This window comes from Chroicocephalus ridibundus, chromosome 3 (assembly GCF_963924245.1).
Source record: "Chroicocephalus ridibundus chromosome 3, bChrRid1.1, whole genome shotgun sequence".
Lineage (NCBI taxonomy): Eukaryota > Metazoa > Chordata > Aves > Charadriiformes > Laridae > Chroicocephalus > Chroicocephalus ridibundus.
The window spans coordinates 106,108,141-106,123,152 of NC_086286.1; the positions used below are offsets into that span (position 1 = coordinate 106,108,141).

A 15,012-nucleotide genomic window follows, 5' to 3' on the forward strand; every position below is an offset into this window, starting at 1 on the left:
AACCACTTGAAGAGTTTTAAAATCCTTCTAAACCTTACCTGTATTTTCAAAGAAATGAAGGCCTGACATAGCAAAGAATTTGAACATGCATTTAACTGTAAACACACAGATGAATACAGTGTCTCCAAAGTTAAAGATTAATGTAACATGAGGGTGGAAAACCATTGGGAACTTTAAAGCTCATTTCTGGTCATAGTCTCAGCTCTGAGGGCTAGTCTCAAAGTATTCTGTGTCCCATTGAATATCTTTTCAAAGAGGAGGAACAGAATTAAAATATTTTGGGTTACTTGAGACTATATCAGTTTGAAAAGTAAAAAAGATTTCTTAATACAGACTTTTATTAAACTGTGAGAGCAGATCCTTGGTATTCACCTAGTACTGGAGGATAATTTCATTCTTTTAAAGAAAAGGGCAGCCCTGAATAGAAAACTGTGCTTAGATATTTTGCTGTCTTTAAACTAACCAGATAACATAGTGGAAGACAAATAGTTTCGTGGAGTCTCTGGAATATTGTAAATTCTTTTTTCTTGGCTGTTACAGCCCTCCTGATAGGTGATGGGCAAGCCTGTTAGTATTTCTTCTACTGTATGTACTAGCTATGTGAAAAGAGAATGTGAAGTGCTGGAAAGAGAAATTAATTAATGTGGTCCAGTTACTAAATGAATGCCACAGAATAGTAAATAGTAAATCATGAAGTCAGCATTTTTTCTCAAAGAAAATTGGAAAACATCTTCATCTACCTGTGAGACCAGTTGACTTTCATTTCTTCATTGTAGTACTTCAAGAAACACTGGAGTCTTATTCCTTCCTCAGTGCAAAGGATCTTCAGTGGAGAGGCTGTCTTACCTACGTAAAATAGAATAGACGCAGATCAAACAGGATAGTGGAATGAACAGGAAGCAGTCAAATGGACTGCTTGTACTGTCAGGCCAAAAAAATACTTCAAGATCTGGGCCATGATTCGCAGCTGCCACAAAGAGACAATGGTTCGTGCCTCTCAAAGGAGATGTGCTGATTATCAGGTGAAAGTTCAGCATCAGTTTATGGTTTTACTGTTTTACAAGCATTATGACAGCAAAATCCATTGTGAAGTAATAAGCTAGTCATGTAATTGCTGTGAAACAGTACTGTTGTCATTTTAATTGCACAAAAATTTTATTCTTGTGTAACTCCTGTTCTTTCAGTGGAATGACTCCCAACTTGACACTGGGAGCAGGATCAGAATCTTGTTCTCTCTGTATTGGGGCTCACTTACTAGTGGGAAGTAGGAAGAAAATTATTGCTACGACATTGTCACAGTATCTAAACCAAAAAAGCCAGGTGGAATAATACCTTGTTCCATTTTAATAGTGTCAATTAGCAAGGTCAACTGTCTATTCAGAAACTTAATAACATGTCCATAATAATGTAAGCATCAGGACTCTCAGAGATTTCCCACTTACAATAAAAATTGTCTGCCTCAGGCTCAGATGACTTAAACATAAAAAACCTACATGAAAATCCAAGACAGCTTTTACTTACCACTGATTCCGCTCAATGCGAGAATTATATCATCATACACTGAAGAGAAAAAAAAAAAGAAAATGTACCATCAAAATTCAACCAGAATATAGCTTTGTTGTGTTCAGTTTAATTAAAGCAATATGGGAAACCTTCACATCCTTAGGCAAAGAAAACCATTACAATTGCGACAGGTATGTGGGAAAAACTGGAGACCGTCCGAGTATAGCATATGGTTTCTGTGCTGTGTCACTGAGTGTCTCCGCTATGTGTGGAGTCAGCTGTCTCCTGTCAAATCTTTGTCTTTGTATCCCTCCGGCCAGAAACAATAAAAGGTCATTAAAACTGGATTTATGCACATTCAAAGGACAGTGCAAGGGAAAGAGAAATTATTGCATTCTAGGTGAAAATAGTTTTTACCTGCTCCCTGTAGGATGGCATTTGACAAATGTAAACCCCTTCAAAAAGCAGGTGAAAGAAACCTGGTATCTTATCAAGCTTTTGCAATATCACAGAGCTGATGGGTTTGCAGAAGGGGAGAACCCTGGAGACAAGCGCAGAAGAGCGGGGAACTCTTTCATAACAGAAGAAACCTATTCAGTGTCACTGGGTAAGATGGAAGAGAAAGAAAGAAGCACCATAGTCTGAAGAATGCATAGTCAAGACTGAAGGATGCATAGTCAAGGATGAAGAATTTTTGTGAATAGGGAAGACAGTGAAGTTCAGTGAAGCATGAAGTTCAGAAAATACTGCTTGTATATTTGGTCTGTATTGATCTGTATCTGCACATTTTTTGTCTCTGCTAAAATAAATTGTACCTCTATTCCATAACTCTCTGCAAACTCCAGTATGCTTCTACTGACTGGCATGTTGACAAGAGGACATGAATTACATAAAATATATGTGGGGAAGTGGGGTTATATTGCCTCTACTGTCTAAATGAGATGTTTTTTCTGAAAGAATGGTGGACAGAGTTTATACAGAGGGAACATGTCTGAAAGACTATCACGTACTAATACAGCATTTGGAGAAAACCACAGCTTAAGAACTCAATCTAACATTCATCTTTTCCTCTTACTTCAGGTACTTTTCCAACGTGCTGAAAATAAATATTAAGATCTTTGGTGAACTGAATTAATTTTTGAATATGTCTTTCTCCCTCTATTAGGACCTGGCAGAAAATATTCATTATTTGAGTAAAATGACTCCATGCCGGTGGGATGAATCCATGTCCACCTTGGCCTAGTTGGTGGGACCTAAGTAGAGAAGCACCTAAGTAGGGAAGCTCTACCCAACTTGAGTAAAATGAATTTATGCTGGCAATACATTGGTCTTTGCTATAGACTCAGAGGTAAACAAACATTTTTTACTGAACAAATTTAAATAGACATAAAATTACAGTAGCTCACTGTGATATCTGATAACATAGGAAACCTTATTTAAATGGCCATCATTGATGCATTTGAGACTAAATTCCCTTACCCTTATTTGCATTTATCTTTATTTGAATGCCCATGAACATTGAGCTCAAACTAGCCTGCCCCATACGATACTCAGTTTTCCAGGGCAATAAAAGCTGGGGGAAGAAGTAATGAGTATTTGGACTTATATCGTTTGTCTTCCCAAGTCATCTTTACACGTGATGGAGCCCAGCTTTCCTGGGGATGGCTGAACACCTGCCTGCTGATGGGACGCAGTGAGTGAGTTCCTTATTTCGCTTTGCCTGCATGCACAGCTTTTGCTTTACCTATTTAACTGTCTTTATTTGAACCCACAAGTTTTCTCACTTTTCCCTTTCCAATTCTCTCTTCCATCCCACTGAGGGTGAGTGAGCGAGCGGCTGTGTGAGGCTGAACTGCACATTGGGTTAACCCACAAAACAACTTTATGATTTTACAATCAAAATAACTTTCCACTCTCTCTGAGAGTCACACCTCAACTTTGAACATCTTGGTACTTTAGGGGGTTTGGTAGCCATTAAAGCTTAACAAATTTGAGAGAGGGAGAGAGCTCTCTACAAAAGATCGTACATAAAAAAGGGTGTCTGCCTGATCAGAAACTTACTTCATTTCTTTCCTGTCAGGGTGCTAGAGATTAATCATTACAATGCCCAGTGTCACCCCTTCTAAACTGGTGATCTGCAGTTCTAACATAAGAAGAGAATGGAAATACAAACAAACTAAAAAATGTTTACCAACTCAACATTTGCAAGGACAGGTCTTTGACATCTCTTGAGAACGTGTGGAGATCATTATTTCAATATAGCAAACTTCATTTTACCTTTTCCTGACAATTCAAGAGCAGATACATCATGACCTCTGTCATCTGATACTGTCGCCTTATAAACTCCTTCATCTTTGCGAGATAACTACAAGGAAAGCACAAGATGTTTACTGACAAACTTGATAATAGTACATTTGCTCAACCTCTGCATGATTTTCTAAATCAAACAACCTAAATTGTACCATATTCTGGTTAAATAATCTTACTAGAGATGAGATAGAAATTATCAATGGCTTGTGCACGCTTTTTTATGAGCTGTAGTCACTCCTTAAGCCTAAAACATTCAGATTTCAGATCAATTGCCTCTGGGAACCACGTTTTGTCTTTTGGTCCAAAAAGACAAACAAGATTGAACCTTGTCAGTAGAAATTACAAGTACAGTAGTAAGACGTAACAGAGACTAACTTCAACCCACACAAACTTTAGAAAGGTAATTTTTCTTCAACTGGAACTATCACTCTTTTTTGAATCAATCTACGTAAATCATAACAAAACATCTACATTCTTTAACTGTCCAAATATCAACTCAGTGGCTTTCATTTAAGCAGCAGCTGTAGTCAAATTATATCTATGCTAAGTAAATGATTAATTCATTACCCTTGGAGAGCTTTCATTCTACAGTCTGACACAGTGATATTGCTTTAAAGCCAGTAGGGGTTTTTTGTTTGGGTGGTTTTATTTTAATTTATTATAAAACCTGAAGGACAAAATATAAACAGTTATATACAGATTGGAGGTTATATGATGGAATCTTAGATTTATTCAAGTCCACAAGCAAGTCCACAAGCCACAATAATATAAAAAGTGTTCTATAATTGAACGACAAGTAGCAAGAGCAATTGAAGACAAGGAGAAACCACTCTCCCCCACAAAAGTCTACTCAAGAAACATGAAGCCACCAGAAAGCCAGGATTCTCTTGCAAGCAAAATGAAGGAAACAAATTAGAAGAATATGAATCCAGTCAATAAAATAAATAAGTCAATTAAATGGAATGCGTATTTATGCTGAACGCAGAAAACCTTGATTTGGGGAGGTTTTGGCACTTCAGACACAAGTTAGGTTATCCTGTTTGCATAAAGATAAATCTTAAGAAGGCATATACCTCAAACCTATTCATTTTAGGCAATAAAACTGAGACACTGTCAGAAATGAGGTGCTTGAACAAATTGAAAAATTAAGGAGCGATAAGAAAGAACAAGATACAGTTCACCTAAGGACGCTGAAGCAACTTAAGCATGAACTGTTTGGGCTGATAGCAAAAATAGATACTCCTTTACTAGCATTAGTTACTCACCAGCTAATTGAAGGGTAACAAATATGCCTTTTCTTAAAACGGTTCACAGAAATCATGGTAACTGGTTTAGTGCTCTGCCTGGCAAATATATAGCATGTCAAGCAGAAGCTGTCATTTCTAATCAGTAGGCGATACTGTACCCTGGGAATACTGAGGTGACATTCTCCCTTCTGCAGATCAGGCACCTCATCAACGTCAATCCCAGAACCGTCCTTATACCACTTGAAAACTGTTTCCTTCTTCGTGTTTGCAACCTGTACAACAGAAAAGGCACATAAGGCTGGCTATGTCCTGAGGAAACGTATCCCACTGTAGGTAGTCACACAGGTACTTTTTCAACATAAGAAGCCAATTTTTTTGTAACACATGTCAAATAAAGCTAAGTAAAAAACCAACTTTAATCAAGTCCTACTGAGCAAGTCTTAGTACTACAGTATTTTATTGCAACACAGAACTGGTCAGAACTACGCAGCTTACAGCTTCAGAGCCCTGTCAAATCCTTAAAGGAAATCCTGTCAATCTCTTCCCTTAAAGGGTTTTGCACCCTTTCTATGTGGTTGTAGTTTGTCTAGAGATATCTGTGAGAAGTATCTTTGAATTTAGAGCTGCTGAACCCTCCTCTTTTTTTTTTTGTGTTTGCCGTGTGTCTCCAGAGAGCTGTAACACAGAACTTAGGCCCTATCTTAGAGAGTCTTCAGCCAATTTGCAGATTTATCCCAGCTACGTAAGCAATTTCTTTCAGGGCTAAACTGCAGAGAGCAACTGAAATTACTATTCTGAAAGCATTTGAGACTTCAAAATTGCGAGCTGCATCAGAAATCATGTTTTTTTCTACTACATTGTGTCCTATGGGAAGTACAAAGACTTGAGGAATCCTACAAATTGCAGTCTTTCCCAACACAAAGGGGCTTAACAACGTAGTGCAAATGCAGAGAAGATGCTTGAAAGCCAGATTTTAGCTGTAGTAGCAACAGCTCATCTAAGCAATGTATAAATAGACTACAGCTATACCTCAAGTACTGTTATAATTTTGAAATATAAATTGTGAATTGGTGATGCTTAAAATATTGCTGGAGGAATGACCTCAAATTGTGAATTCAAAGAAGCTAAAAGCCCAGCTCTTTTTAGAAACCCTGGAAATATATTTTATTTTTCTGCCTTTCAGAAACACTATGGTTTATTTGATATCACTATCCCCATACCCTTCTAAAAACCACAAAAATGCAGTGGTATTTCCATGCACAGCCTGAATTCCCCATCAGCGTGGCTTTGGTAGGTAGGACAGAGCTGGCAGGACATTTTTCAGTCCCCAAGCAGTTGCTTTAAAAAGCCTCCTTAAAAAAGAACTGAACAAATGGATAGAGGGCAGCCCAGAAGTTAATACAGATCTGCAATAGTTTTCAAGTGGTTGCTTGGAGGAAAAAACATGCACTAATTTCTAACCCTTTCACATTAGAGAAGTCATTCCTTAGATGAACAGCTCTATGAAAGCTCTCTATAGAGGTGACTAGACAAGTAGAAGGGCATCCTATAACAATTCCTGGACATCTCTATAAAACCTGCTCAAATTAATCACGTATATTGCTGCTTAATAACCAGTGTGGTTGCTATGGATCTCTGACAGAGTATTTGAGATCACAACCTGGCCCAAAGCAATGCCTTGCTTGAGAAAAGTGAGCAGCATTTTACATTTACTGGTAACTACAAAGTGGCTGTTCCTGTAGTCATATGACATGAGTGGCAATTTTATTTGAACAAAGCCTGAAGGAACAAGCCTTTAATGCTTTTCAACAATTTTTCATCCAAGACTGTTAGCACTCAATCTGACAATAAATAGACTGAGTTTCAGACACATGCAATTTGCAGTGCTGAAGTTATTTCATGTTGATGTTTACTATGAAAAGTTACCTTTTTCACTGTTTAGCCACACACCAAAAATCTTGCTTTTAACAGACACAGTACAAATAAGGGTCAAAGTTACGCAAGAGCAGGTAGCTTCTGAACGTTCTGAAATTTAGGAGTACTTGAAAAAAATGATAGTAGATGCTGGCATATGAAGAAAAATAAACACATACTGAAAAGCAAACACCATCAAATTGTCATTCAGGTGAACAAACATGTCCCACTCTCATGCAGATGCTACAATACCAAGAACAAGGTCATAAATCCCAGCTATTTCAGAGTTAAATACTATGTCAATCAAAAGTCAATGAGCTCCAATCACATAGAAAATAAGTGGTACGTGAGGTAACGTGTTACTTTCGATATAATCTTTTATAACACAATCCATATTTGTTCATTGTTACTGTTATGGACCTGGATCGTACAGTCATTCTGCCCTACACAAGCTTCCAGTTGGCCTGGTTTCCTAACTCCTCTCTTTCATGACATAGCCTTTCAGAAAGTCAACACAAAAAGCCCTCTCTTACAGGTACTTCCTCCACATTATCCCAGGCTCTTTCAAGAGGTAAAAACACCCTTGACAATTATTTTCCTACAAGAGCACTAAACAGAGCCTAGAAGACACATGGGCCAAGTGCTGTGATACAGCCTGGGGAGGCAGAGATTGTTCCGTGAGTGTTTTTATTACCACAGAAATCGCCCAGGGCAGCCACACTTCTAAACTGAATGTCAGGTATGTGAATTTCATAGGACAAATCCAGGCTTTATTGTTCAAACTCTTCCTATGTACAAATATCAATTAAACAAGCATAAACAACAGTACCATGCGAACCTAATGGCCAGTCACATACTAACAGTGACAAACATTATAAGGTCAATGGCATAGTTAAAATGATGAGTGTGCAAACAGCCCACATCCTAGATTTCATTTACATAAAATGTTCTGACCTCATGAACAAAAAGTGCTCTGGTGAAAAGCATATAATCAGACGCTCAGCCTTTCACAGTTTCAGTGGTGTAAACAGGCTTGACAGTCAATGAAAAGAGGGATAATTTCAGATTAATTTGTAGAGAATTAACACTAGTATAACTGCTTCAGCACCATTTAATTCCCCATGTGAATGAAAGGATAAGCAGGGTTCACGCCTGAGGCAACTGCATGTTGAGATTATAAAGTACTGCAGCTCTGCAGCTCAGTACCAGCAACGGACCCATGTTAGCTAATGAGTGTTGAGCCCTAAAATGGGGGCACACGGAATGGCAGCTTCACCATCCAGGTCAGTTCTGCTGGGAATAAGTTGAGGTTAAAGGTCTCCTAATTAGTGAGCAGAAAAAAAGAAGGAAACAGAATCCCACAAATGTACATGTAAATTGCTCATAATGAATGATTCAAGTTAGTCTAATTAAAAGCCAAAAACTTATTCAAAAGAAGTGGAGAAAATTAATACAAAAGAGTCCATATGACAGGAAAAGGCAATGAAGAAGAGTTTGATGCCCGCTGAATTCAATTAACTTAGTTATTCAGACCTCTAATTAGTCACTCCAGAAGAGCAACAAAAATGAAAATATATTAGTTTAGAATGGCATATAAAGATGTTAATAGCAGAAGTTACTCTGAATTCCATGCCCATTAGCATTAATTAAGATTCAAAAGCCATTAGCCAAATATAATAAAAATCATGTTTTATAACTTTAATTCTAGAAGCCTTTGTTGCAAGTTTGGTTACAGTTGATTAAATAAGAGATTATTTGAGAGAGGAACCTCCAAATCAGAAAATGGTGAGGAAAGAGTTTGAACTCTGGCCTTTTGTGGCTATTTTTTGAGGGAGGAAGAAGGACCATTAAGGGGTGAGTATTTTGTTTAAATGATTTTTATGTCTCACCATTATTATAAAGAATTAGATCACCTAACACATTTAGAAATGTCCTGGGTTTTTTTTTAATGAAAACTACTGTTGAAAAGTAGTGAGTCAGAAATTTTAATTTAAACATTTCTAAATAATAATAAAAACAATTATATGAAGCTTTAATTTTAAAAATGTCAAAATCTTTCCTCACATTTCCTATCTCAATTTTTAATTAACATATTCTAAAAAAATATTTCATATATTTCCTCACCTTACAAACAAGTAAAAGCTCACATTCCTCTGTAACTTTCCAATGCAAAAACTCTGAGAAGTGAGGACCTGAGAAACAAAATTTTCTTAAAGCATATGTTGTAGAATGAAGAGTATCAGAAAGATCCAGTGAAAGAAAAGGATGACAATTACATTATAACATCCCCAGAGCAGAACGATGAGAGGGAACTCCTGAACTACCCATGCGCTAGAAGGAAAATCCAGCAGTAAGTTTTTATCCTATTGACCCAGGTGTCTACAGTACAGCTTAGAAACCTGAGGCTCATCTCTTCTTGTATGATAAATATGATCATCTCTGCTTGTATGATACAAACAAGTGTACAAACAATGTATTTAATGCAAAGGGAACTGGAGAATAAACAAATGTACTCAAATACCCAATTAAATGTTCAAAGCAAAAATGCCATGCCAGACGTTGCTTGTCCAAATTATATAAAGTTAAAAAATGTATTAAACATTATAAGCAAAACAGGAAATATTCCTTTTCCCCTGAGGTTCCAATCCTGCAAATACGTATGTCCTTAAGTAAATTTACTGACATACATAGCCTTTTTAAAGTTATTGGGCTTCCTCATGTCAGTAAATTTGTATGTTTTAGTGTCTGCAGGATCGGGGCCCATAATTGCAGTATCCGGACCTGGGAGGTGGCAAATTCCCAGACTTTTACATAAATCATTGAGAACTGAAAGATCTTGTGATTTATGCTGCGAGTGGTATAATTTCTTTCCTAAAACTATTTAAAAAGAAAAAAAACTCTCCCCCCCCCAAGAAAATACAAAAGAATATAATTACATTGCTTATAGAGAAAACCTTACCTAACCTATTTAGAATAAATGCTTTTAATTATTGTTGTTACTTTCATCCTAAAAGCCATGTGCTTACCAAGCAAATATTACAAACTAGAGCTCAAACTCAGTTTTTTAAGGATTTCACAGTGATATAATTTTTTATTAGATATACAATAGTAATTCTTACTTTCAGCTGCAAAAAATATTGATAACAAGTATATAACAAACTCTGTAACTCTGTATAGCAACTATGCAACAAATACACATTTGTGTCCTGGAAGTCTGCCTGGACAGAAACCACAGGATCGGGGTTTTAATCTTCCTTGTCTGACACTATGCTTCCTACTCTTCTGTGAATTATATTGAAAGGACGACTTGTATGCTTAAAACTAAAAGTGGAGAAATGTTTTGTTGGACCAGAGCCTACAGCAGGCACACTTCTCATGAATACTGAGCGAAGATAACCTCATGTAAGGACTCCCACTTTATTTCTCTACTTAGTGGAAATTCTGTCACAACTTCCGCCATTATTGGACACTTTTAAGGTTCAGCTGGACAGGGTGCTGGGTCATCTTGTCTAGAAGGTTGGACCAGATGATCCCCGAGGTCCCTTACAACCTGGTATTCTATGATTCTATGAACTTGCATGTATTGTATGACAATGTAGAAAAATAAGATCCACCAAGGGTTCAGTGTCTACTCAAACTGTGAGATACATTCATCTTCTAATGAAATCAATGCAAGTTGGAGTTGTTTAATATTCACCAGGGATGCATCACTAGCTGCAAACTGGGCCTAAAGTCACCAATCTACTCTGTCTTACCTTGCTTCCTGAGAAATTCCTTTCTCTGGAGCTCAGACTCAGCCAACACTGCCTTGAATGCTAAATTTTAGAAGAGGGGAATGAAAAACGAGTTAGTTCACAAAATTACTCAAATGGTAATTGAAGTCATTTCTTCATCACAGTCAAAGTTTCAATGTATCAGTGAACATACCATCTCCAATGAGAACTAATGAAGACTGGTTCTTGGCCTTTCCATCTTGAATCTGTACTGTGTAGGTACCTTCATTGTCAATTGTAAATCGGTCCATCACCATTTCTATAATGCCATTTGCACGGTCACAATTTATTTTGTGCCTCTGAAATAAACAAATAACTTTAGTGTAGTTTAAATTACTTATGATTCGTTATAGAATTAATCATGTTTTATATCTTTGCCTCCACAGTCAATCTTTTTCATGTCCTTTTAATTGTAAACTGTGGAAATAGGACTGTGCTTGTATTTACTGTTGTACAACGAGATCCCAGTGGTGACAGAAACTTCTGTGTGCGGCTGCATTTGGAATCCTCGAATCATCATAATACAGCTGTTTTGGATTTAAAAGTAATAGCTTATGGCATTATGCATGTTTGAAGAAGAGCCAGCCTTTAACTGCACTACAGCTTACAGTTCAGCAAGGGGTTTTGCTAGGCTGAAGCACTATTCCTAGCAGAGTCCAGAAATAGCTGGAAGTATTATGTTCATAAACACAAACATGTGGATCTCCGAATAAACCCATCACAAAAAGTCCAAAAGGTCATCATTACTAAATACCTCTGAGATATAAGTGGCAACTAAGTATTGGATCTTACTGTCTCACTAAAAAATTTTATTTAGGAAGAGTATGATGATTTGTTCATCTAATGCTAAGTATTCTTTTCAAAGAATGCTAAAGTGCAAGACCATAGGAACGGGAACTTGTGCAAAACCAACAAAGCTCCTGGAAACTTAAAAGATCAACCAAGTCCAGCAAAAGAATTAGAATTCTGTCAAAACATCTAGATACCTACTAAAGTGCTTGCAGAATACCCAAAACCCCAAACATTGACTTGAATTCAAAGTTAAATATGCTTTTCACTGTTTGTGTCCTTTTTGTGTTTGCTTTCTATTAAATATTCCAGAAAGATAAACTATTGGCAGGCATTGTCAAGGAAACACAAAATTGCAAGCAAATATTGGGCAATACTTGCAAAATACGTGTTTTGAATTTGCAGGTACCATTTCAGATACAACCACCTTTTACTAAGTAATATCCTCTTTCATTCAGTGAGTATCAACCATGAAGACCATGTGTCCCACTAACAGTGATGTTGTTTGAATCTCAACTTACACATTCCTAAAGCAAAGCAAAAATAATCCACAGAAGTCGCTTGGTGAATACTTTTAGGTAACAAATGAGGCCGAGGTAACAAATGAGGCCAAGGATATTACACATTAACTGTTCCATTCATGGTGGGACTGAAAAGTAAATGTCACCATCTAGAAGGAGTTCTATACAGTAAATTATTGTAGACCCTGTTACTGTTAAAAGATGATTTGATTAACCTTTTTATTCGACTCCAAAACTAGAAAAATGTACCGAAAGCCATAGGCAGATAAAGTTTAGGAAAGGGGAAGAAAGAAGGAAGGAAAGAAAAAGCTAGTTAAAACACAACTTATTAAACTCTCTGGGACCGCTTCCTTAAGTGGAAGAACCTTTAAATACTGATCCAAAATTAGTAGGAATGACCCCACAGATATATCTGCTTCAGCTTTGAGGGTCACACCCTGGCCAGCCTCAAGAACAGGTTCAGTGTTGTATGGACAAGCCTGGAAGAATAGTGTAGACACGGTCAAGATGTTTAGTATTCATTACAGGTACTTTCAAATGTACAAATAGTACTAGCTTAAATCTTAATGGGGTAACTGAAGAGTGAAGAAAGAGAAAAGATACTGGAATTAAGAAAGCAATAGCTAATAGATTGGTTAGGATAACAATTTATTAAATCAATGACTTAGAGGCAAGAGACTGAGGTATAACATTTATATAAAATAACAGGGGAAAATGCTCATGTAATTTGGATATGCACTTTCCTGTATGTAGTTCAAAAAAAGAGATAATGTCAAAGAATAAGACAAGATTTAATTAATCAGGAAATTAAGTAGAAAAATTACTTATGTAAGAGTTCATCTGTAAGAGTTGAGGAGATAAGCCAGGTAGGTCAAAAAAGAGAAGTTATAAACTTCACCAAACTAACAAAAAATGCAAATTCAAATTCTCGCTTACAGTCTCTTGCCCACAGAGGTCAAGGACAACACTTTGTTTCATGAGTTTTCAGGGAGAATGTTATATTGAGATTTGCCAGAAGCAGAAAAAGATCAAGATGTATGTTTTAATTTGACCTTTTATCACACTTCTAGATACTTTTTTTACTTCTTGCTTTTAGGTAAAGAAAAAAAATATTAAAAGATTAACATGACAGCTGATTAAATGGGGCCCAGTTCGTTCCATTCTCGGATTATTTTGAAGTCTTACTGAAACCGTTCCCTGTGAGGACCTAGAAGGAAAAATTTATCACTTCAGCCAATGTCAAGAATCGGACTACAATTCACCAGCATAACGGTCTATTGAACATGTTCAGTGACTGTAGCCCAGTCTCCAGGCAGGTTTTAGAGTGTAATTAGGCTTCTAACTATTGCCATTATGCAGCAAGATGAAGTTCAATGATTTTATGGGCACCATAAATACTAGGCTTTTATGTGACTTACCAGAAAAATATCATCAGTCTCCAAACGTAAATGTCACCTGTGGGTTACTAATTAAAGAGGTGAAATAATACAGCTCTACTTCAAGACTCTCTCTGATGTCAACCCTTCCCAAACATATGTGAACTAAAAATAGCTCATTCTGTTCCACTAATATTGCCAAGACAGAATATTGTCATTTCAATACATCCTAGTCACTAATATTCAGGTTTTGAATGCTATGGTTTATTACTTCTTAAAATAAGAAAAACAGAGAAATATTTTACTCAGAAACACTACCTCTCCCACTTGTCAATATGCAATTAAAGTAAATGCTCTTTGCTTTTCTATGGTATATAGATGCTGATAAGCTTCTCTGGACAAAACCAGGCTTTGCAGCCTCAGGAATAAACTGAATCTTTCAAACAGCTGCACTGGAAACACTGCAACTTCACAGGAAAAGATATTTCCAGTTCTGTACTTTATGCCCAGCAGATGAACCATACTCCAGCCCTGCAAAGGCATGACCTTGCTTTCTTCTCAGCCCAATCTGGCACCTTTTTTGTGTTCCTCTCTATGAAAGGTCTTACTAGAGCTATGAAAACACAGGAAGCTGGTGGCCTGCCCTTTCATCTCTAGGTAGCCATTCAATGCCCATTTAGCATCTAGGACAAAATTTTAAAAAATAAATAAATAGAAAGTGACACCATCTGAAAGTTTTATATCTATGACCACTGTTGCATTGCCAAGTGCCTCCCACATGATATGTAAGACTAGATGCAGTAGCCTCAGAGGGTCTCTGGGAACAGCATGTCTTGCTGTTTTGGAGTCCAAAACTGTACTTGAAGCAGCTTTTTTGACTTGAGCTATTTTCCTAAAGTGTTTGTGCACTACTTTTCATCAGATGTGTTTAATACTGGTTTGTGTCTAATTTCTCCTTCTCTTTTGCTGTTGGTTGCCTAACTAGCCACGATGAATATGAACTTCTGAGGGTTAAACTCTTCTCTCTTCTTTTGGTATGAATAGGCTTACTCTGCAACAGGAACTCTATACTGCAAAGGAGATTCAAGTTAAAGACTGGCATTCTTTTCCGGTATTATGAGACCTTAATAACATGTTTTAAGCAGCTATAAAAATAGAATACCTATTGATGTGTAAAGGTTTATTAAACAAAATCACTACCTATAGAGTACTCAATATGTACTTACATCGCTGTTTTCAACTTCTTTATCATTAATAACGAATCTGAAGGTAGAATCTGGTGATAAGCTCTCAGCCTGAATCCAGAAACGGACTTCGCCTTTCTCAAGAACCTCATAAGCTAATTCTGATTTCAGAGGTATTGCTGCAGAAAGAAAAGCAATCAAAACTCAACAATGCATGAATCCTTGTGAGAAAAAAAACTATTGTAGTAAAATATTAGTATCTCCCTATTATTTACTGAATGCTGGATATAGAATAGATTTTATGCAGAAGAAAGACATCTAATGCAGTCTTTGGCTGATTTTTAAAATAATTTCTCAAAGGAAGGAAAGAATTTACAGCTTTTCATTTGCACATT

The 15,012-nt window shown here is 36.8% G+C and overlaps 1 protein-coding gene across 2 annotated transcripts in view; it reads right to left on the reverse strand.

Moving 5' to 3' along the window:
* MYOM2 (myomesin 2) overlaps positions 1-15,012 on the reverse strand; it is a 79,661-nt gene that overhangs the window by 8,752 nt on the left and 55,897 nt on the right. For both annotated transcript variants that reach the window (XM_063330349.1, XM_063330348.1), the window contains 8 exons: positions 14,660-14,796; positions 10,902-11,046; positions 10,730-10,789; positions 9,099-9,166; positions 5,219-5,332; positions 3,781-3,868; positions 1,522-1,560; positions 741-846 (listed from right to left, as the gene is read on the reverse strand). In XM_063330349.1, the coding sequence (XP_063186419.1) occupies positions 741-846; positions 1,522-1,560; positions 3,781-3,868; positions 5,219-5,332; positions 9,099-9,166; positions 10,730-10,789; positions 10,902-11,046; positions 14,660-14,796 (757 nt within the window). The remainder of the gene's footprint in view (positions 1-740; positions 847-1,521; positions 1,561-3,780; positions 3,869-5,218; positions 5,333-9,098; positions 9,167-10,729; positions 10,790-10,901; positions 11,047-14,659; positions 14,797-15,012) is intronic.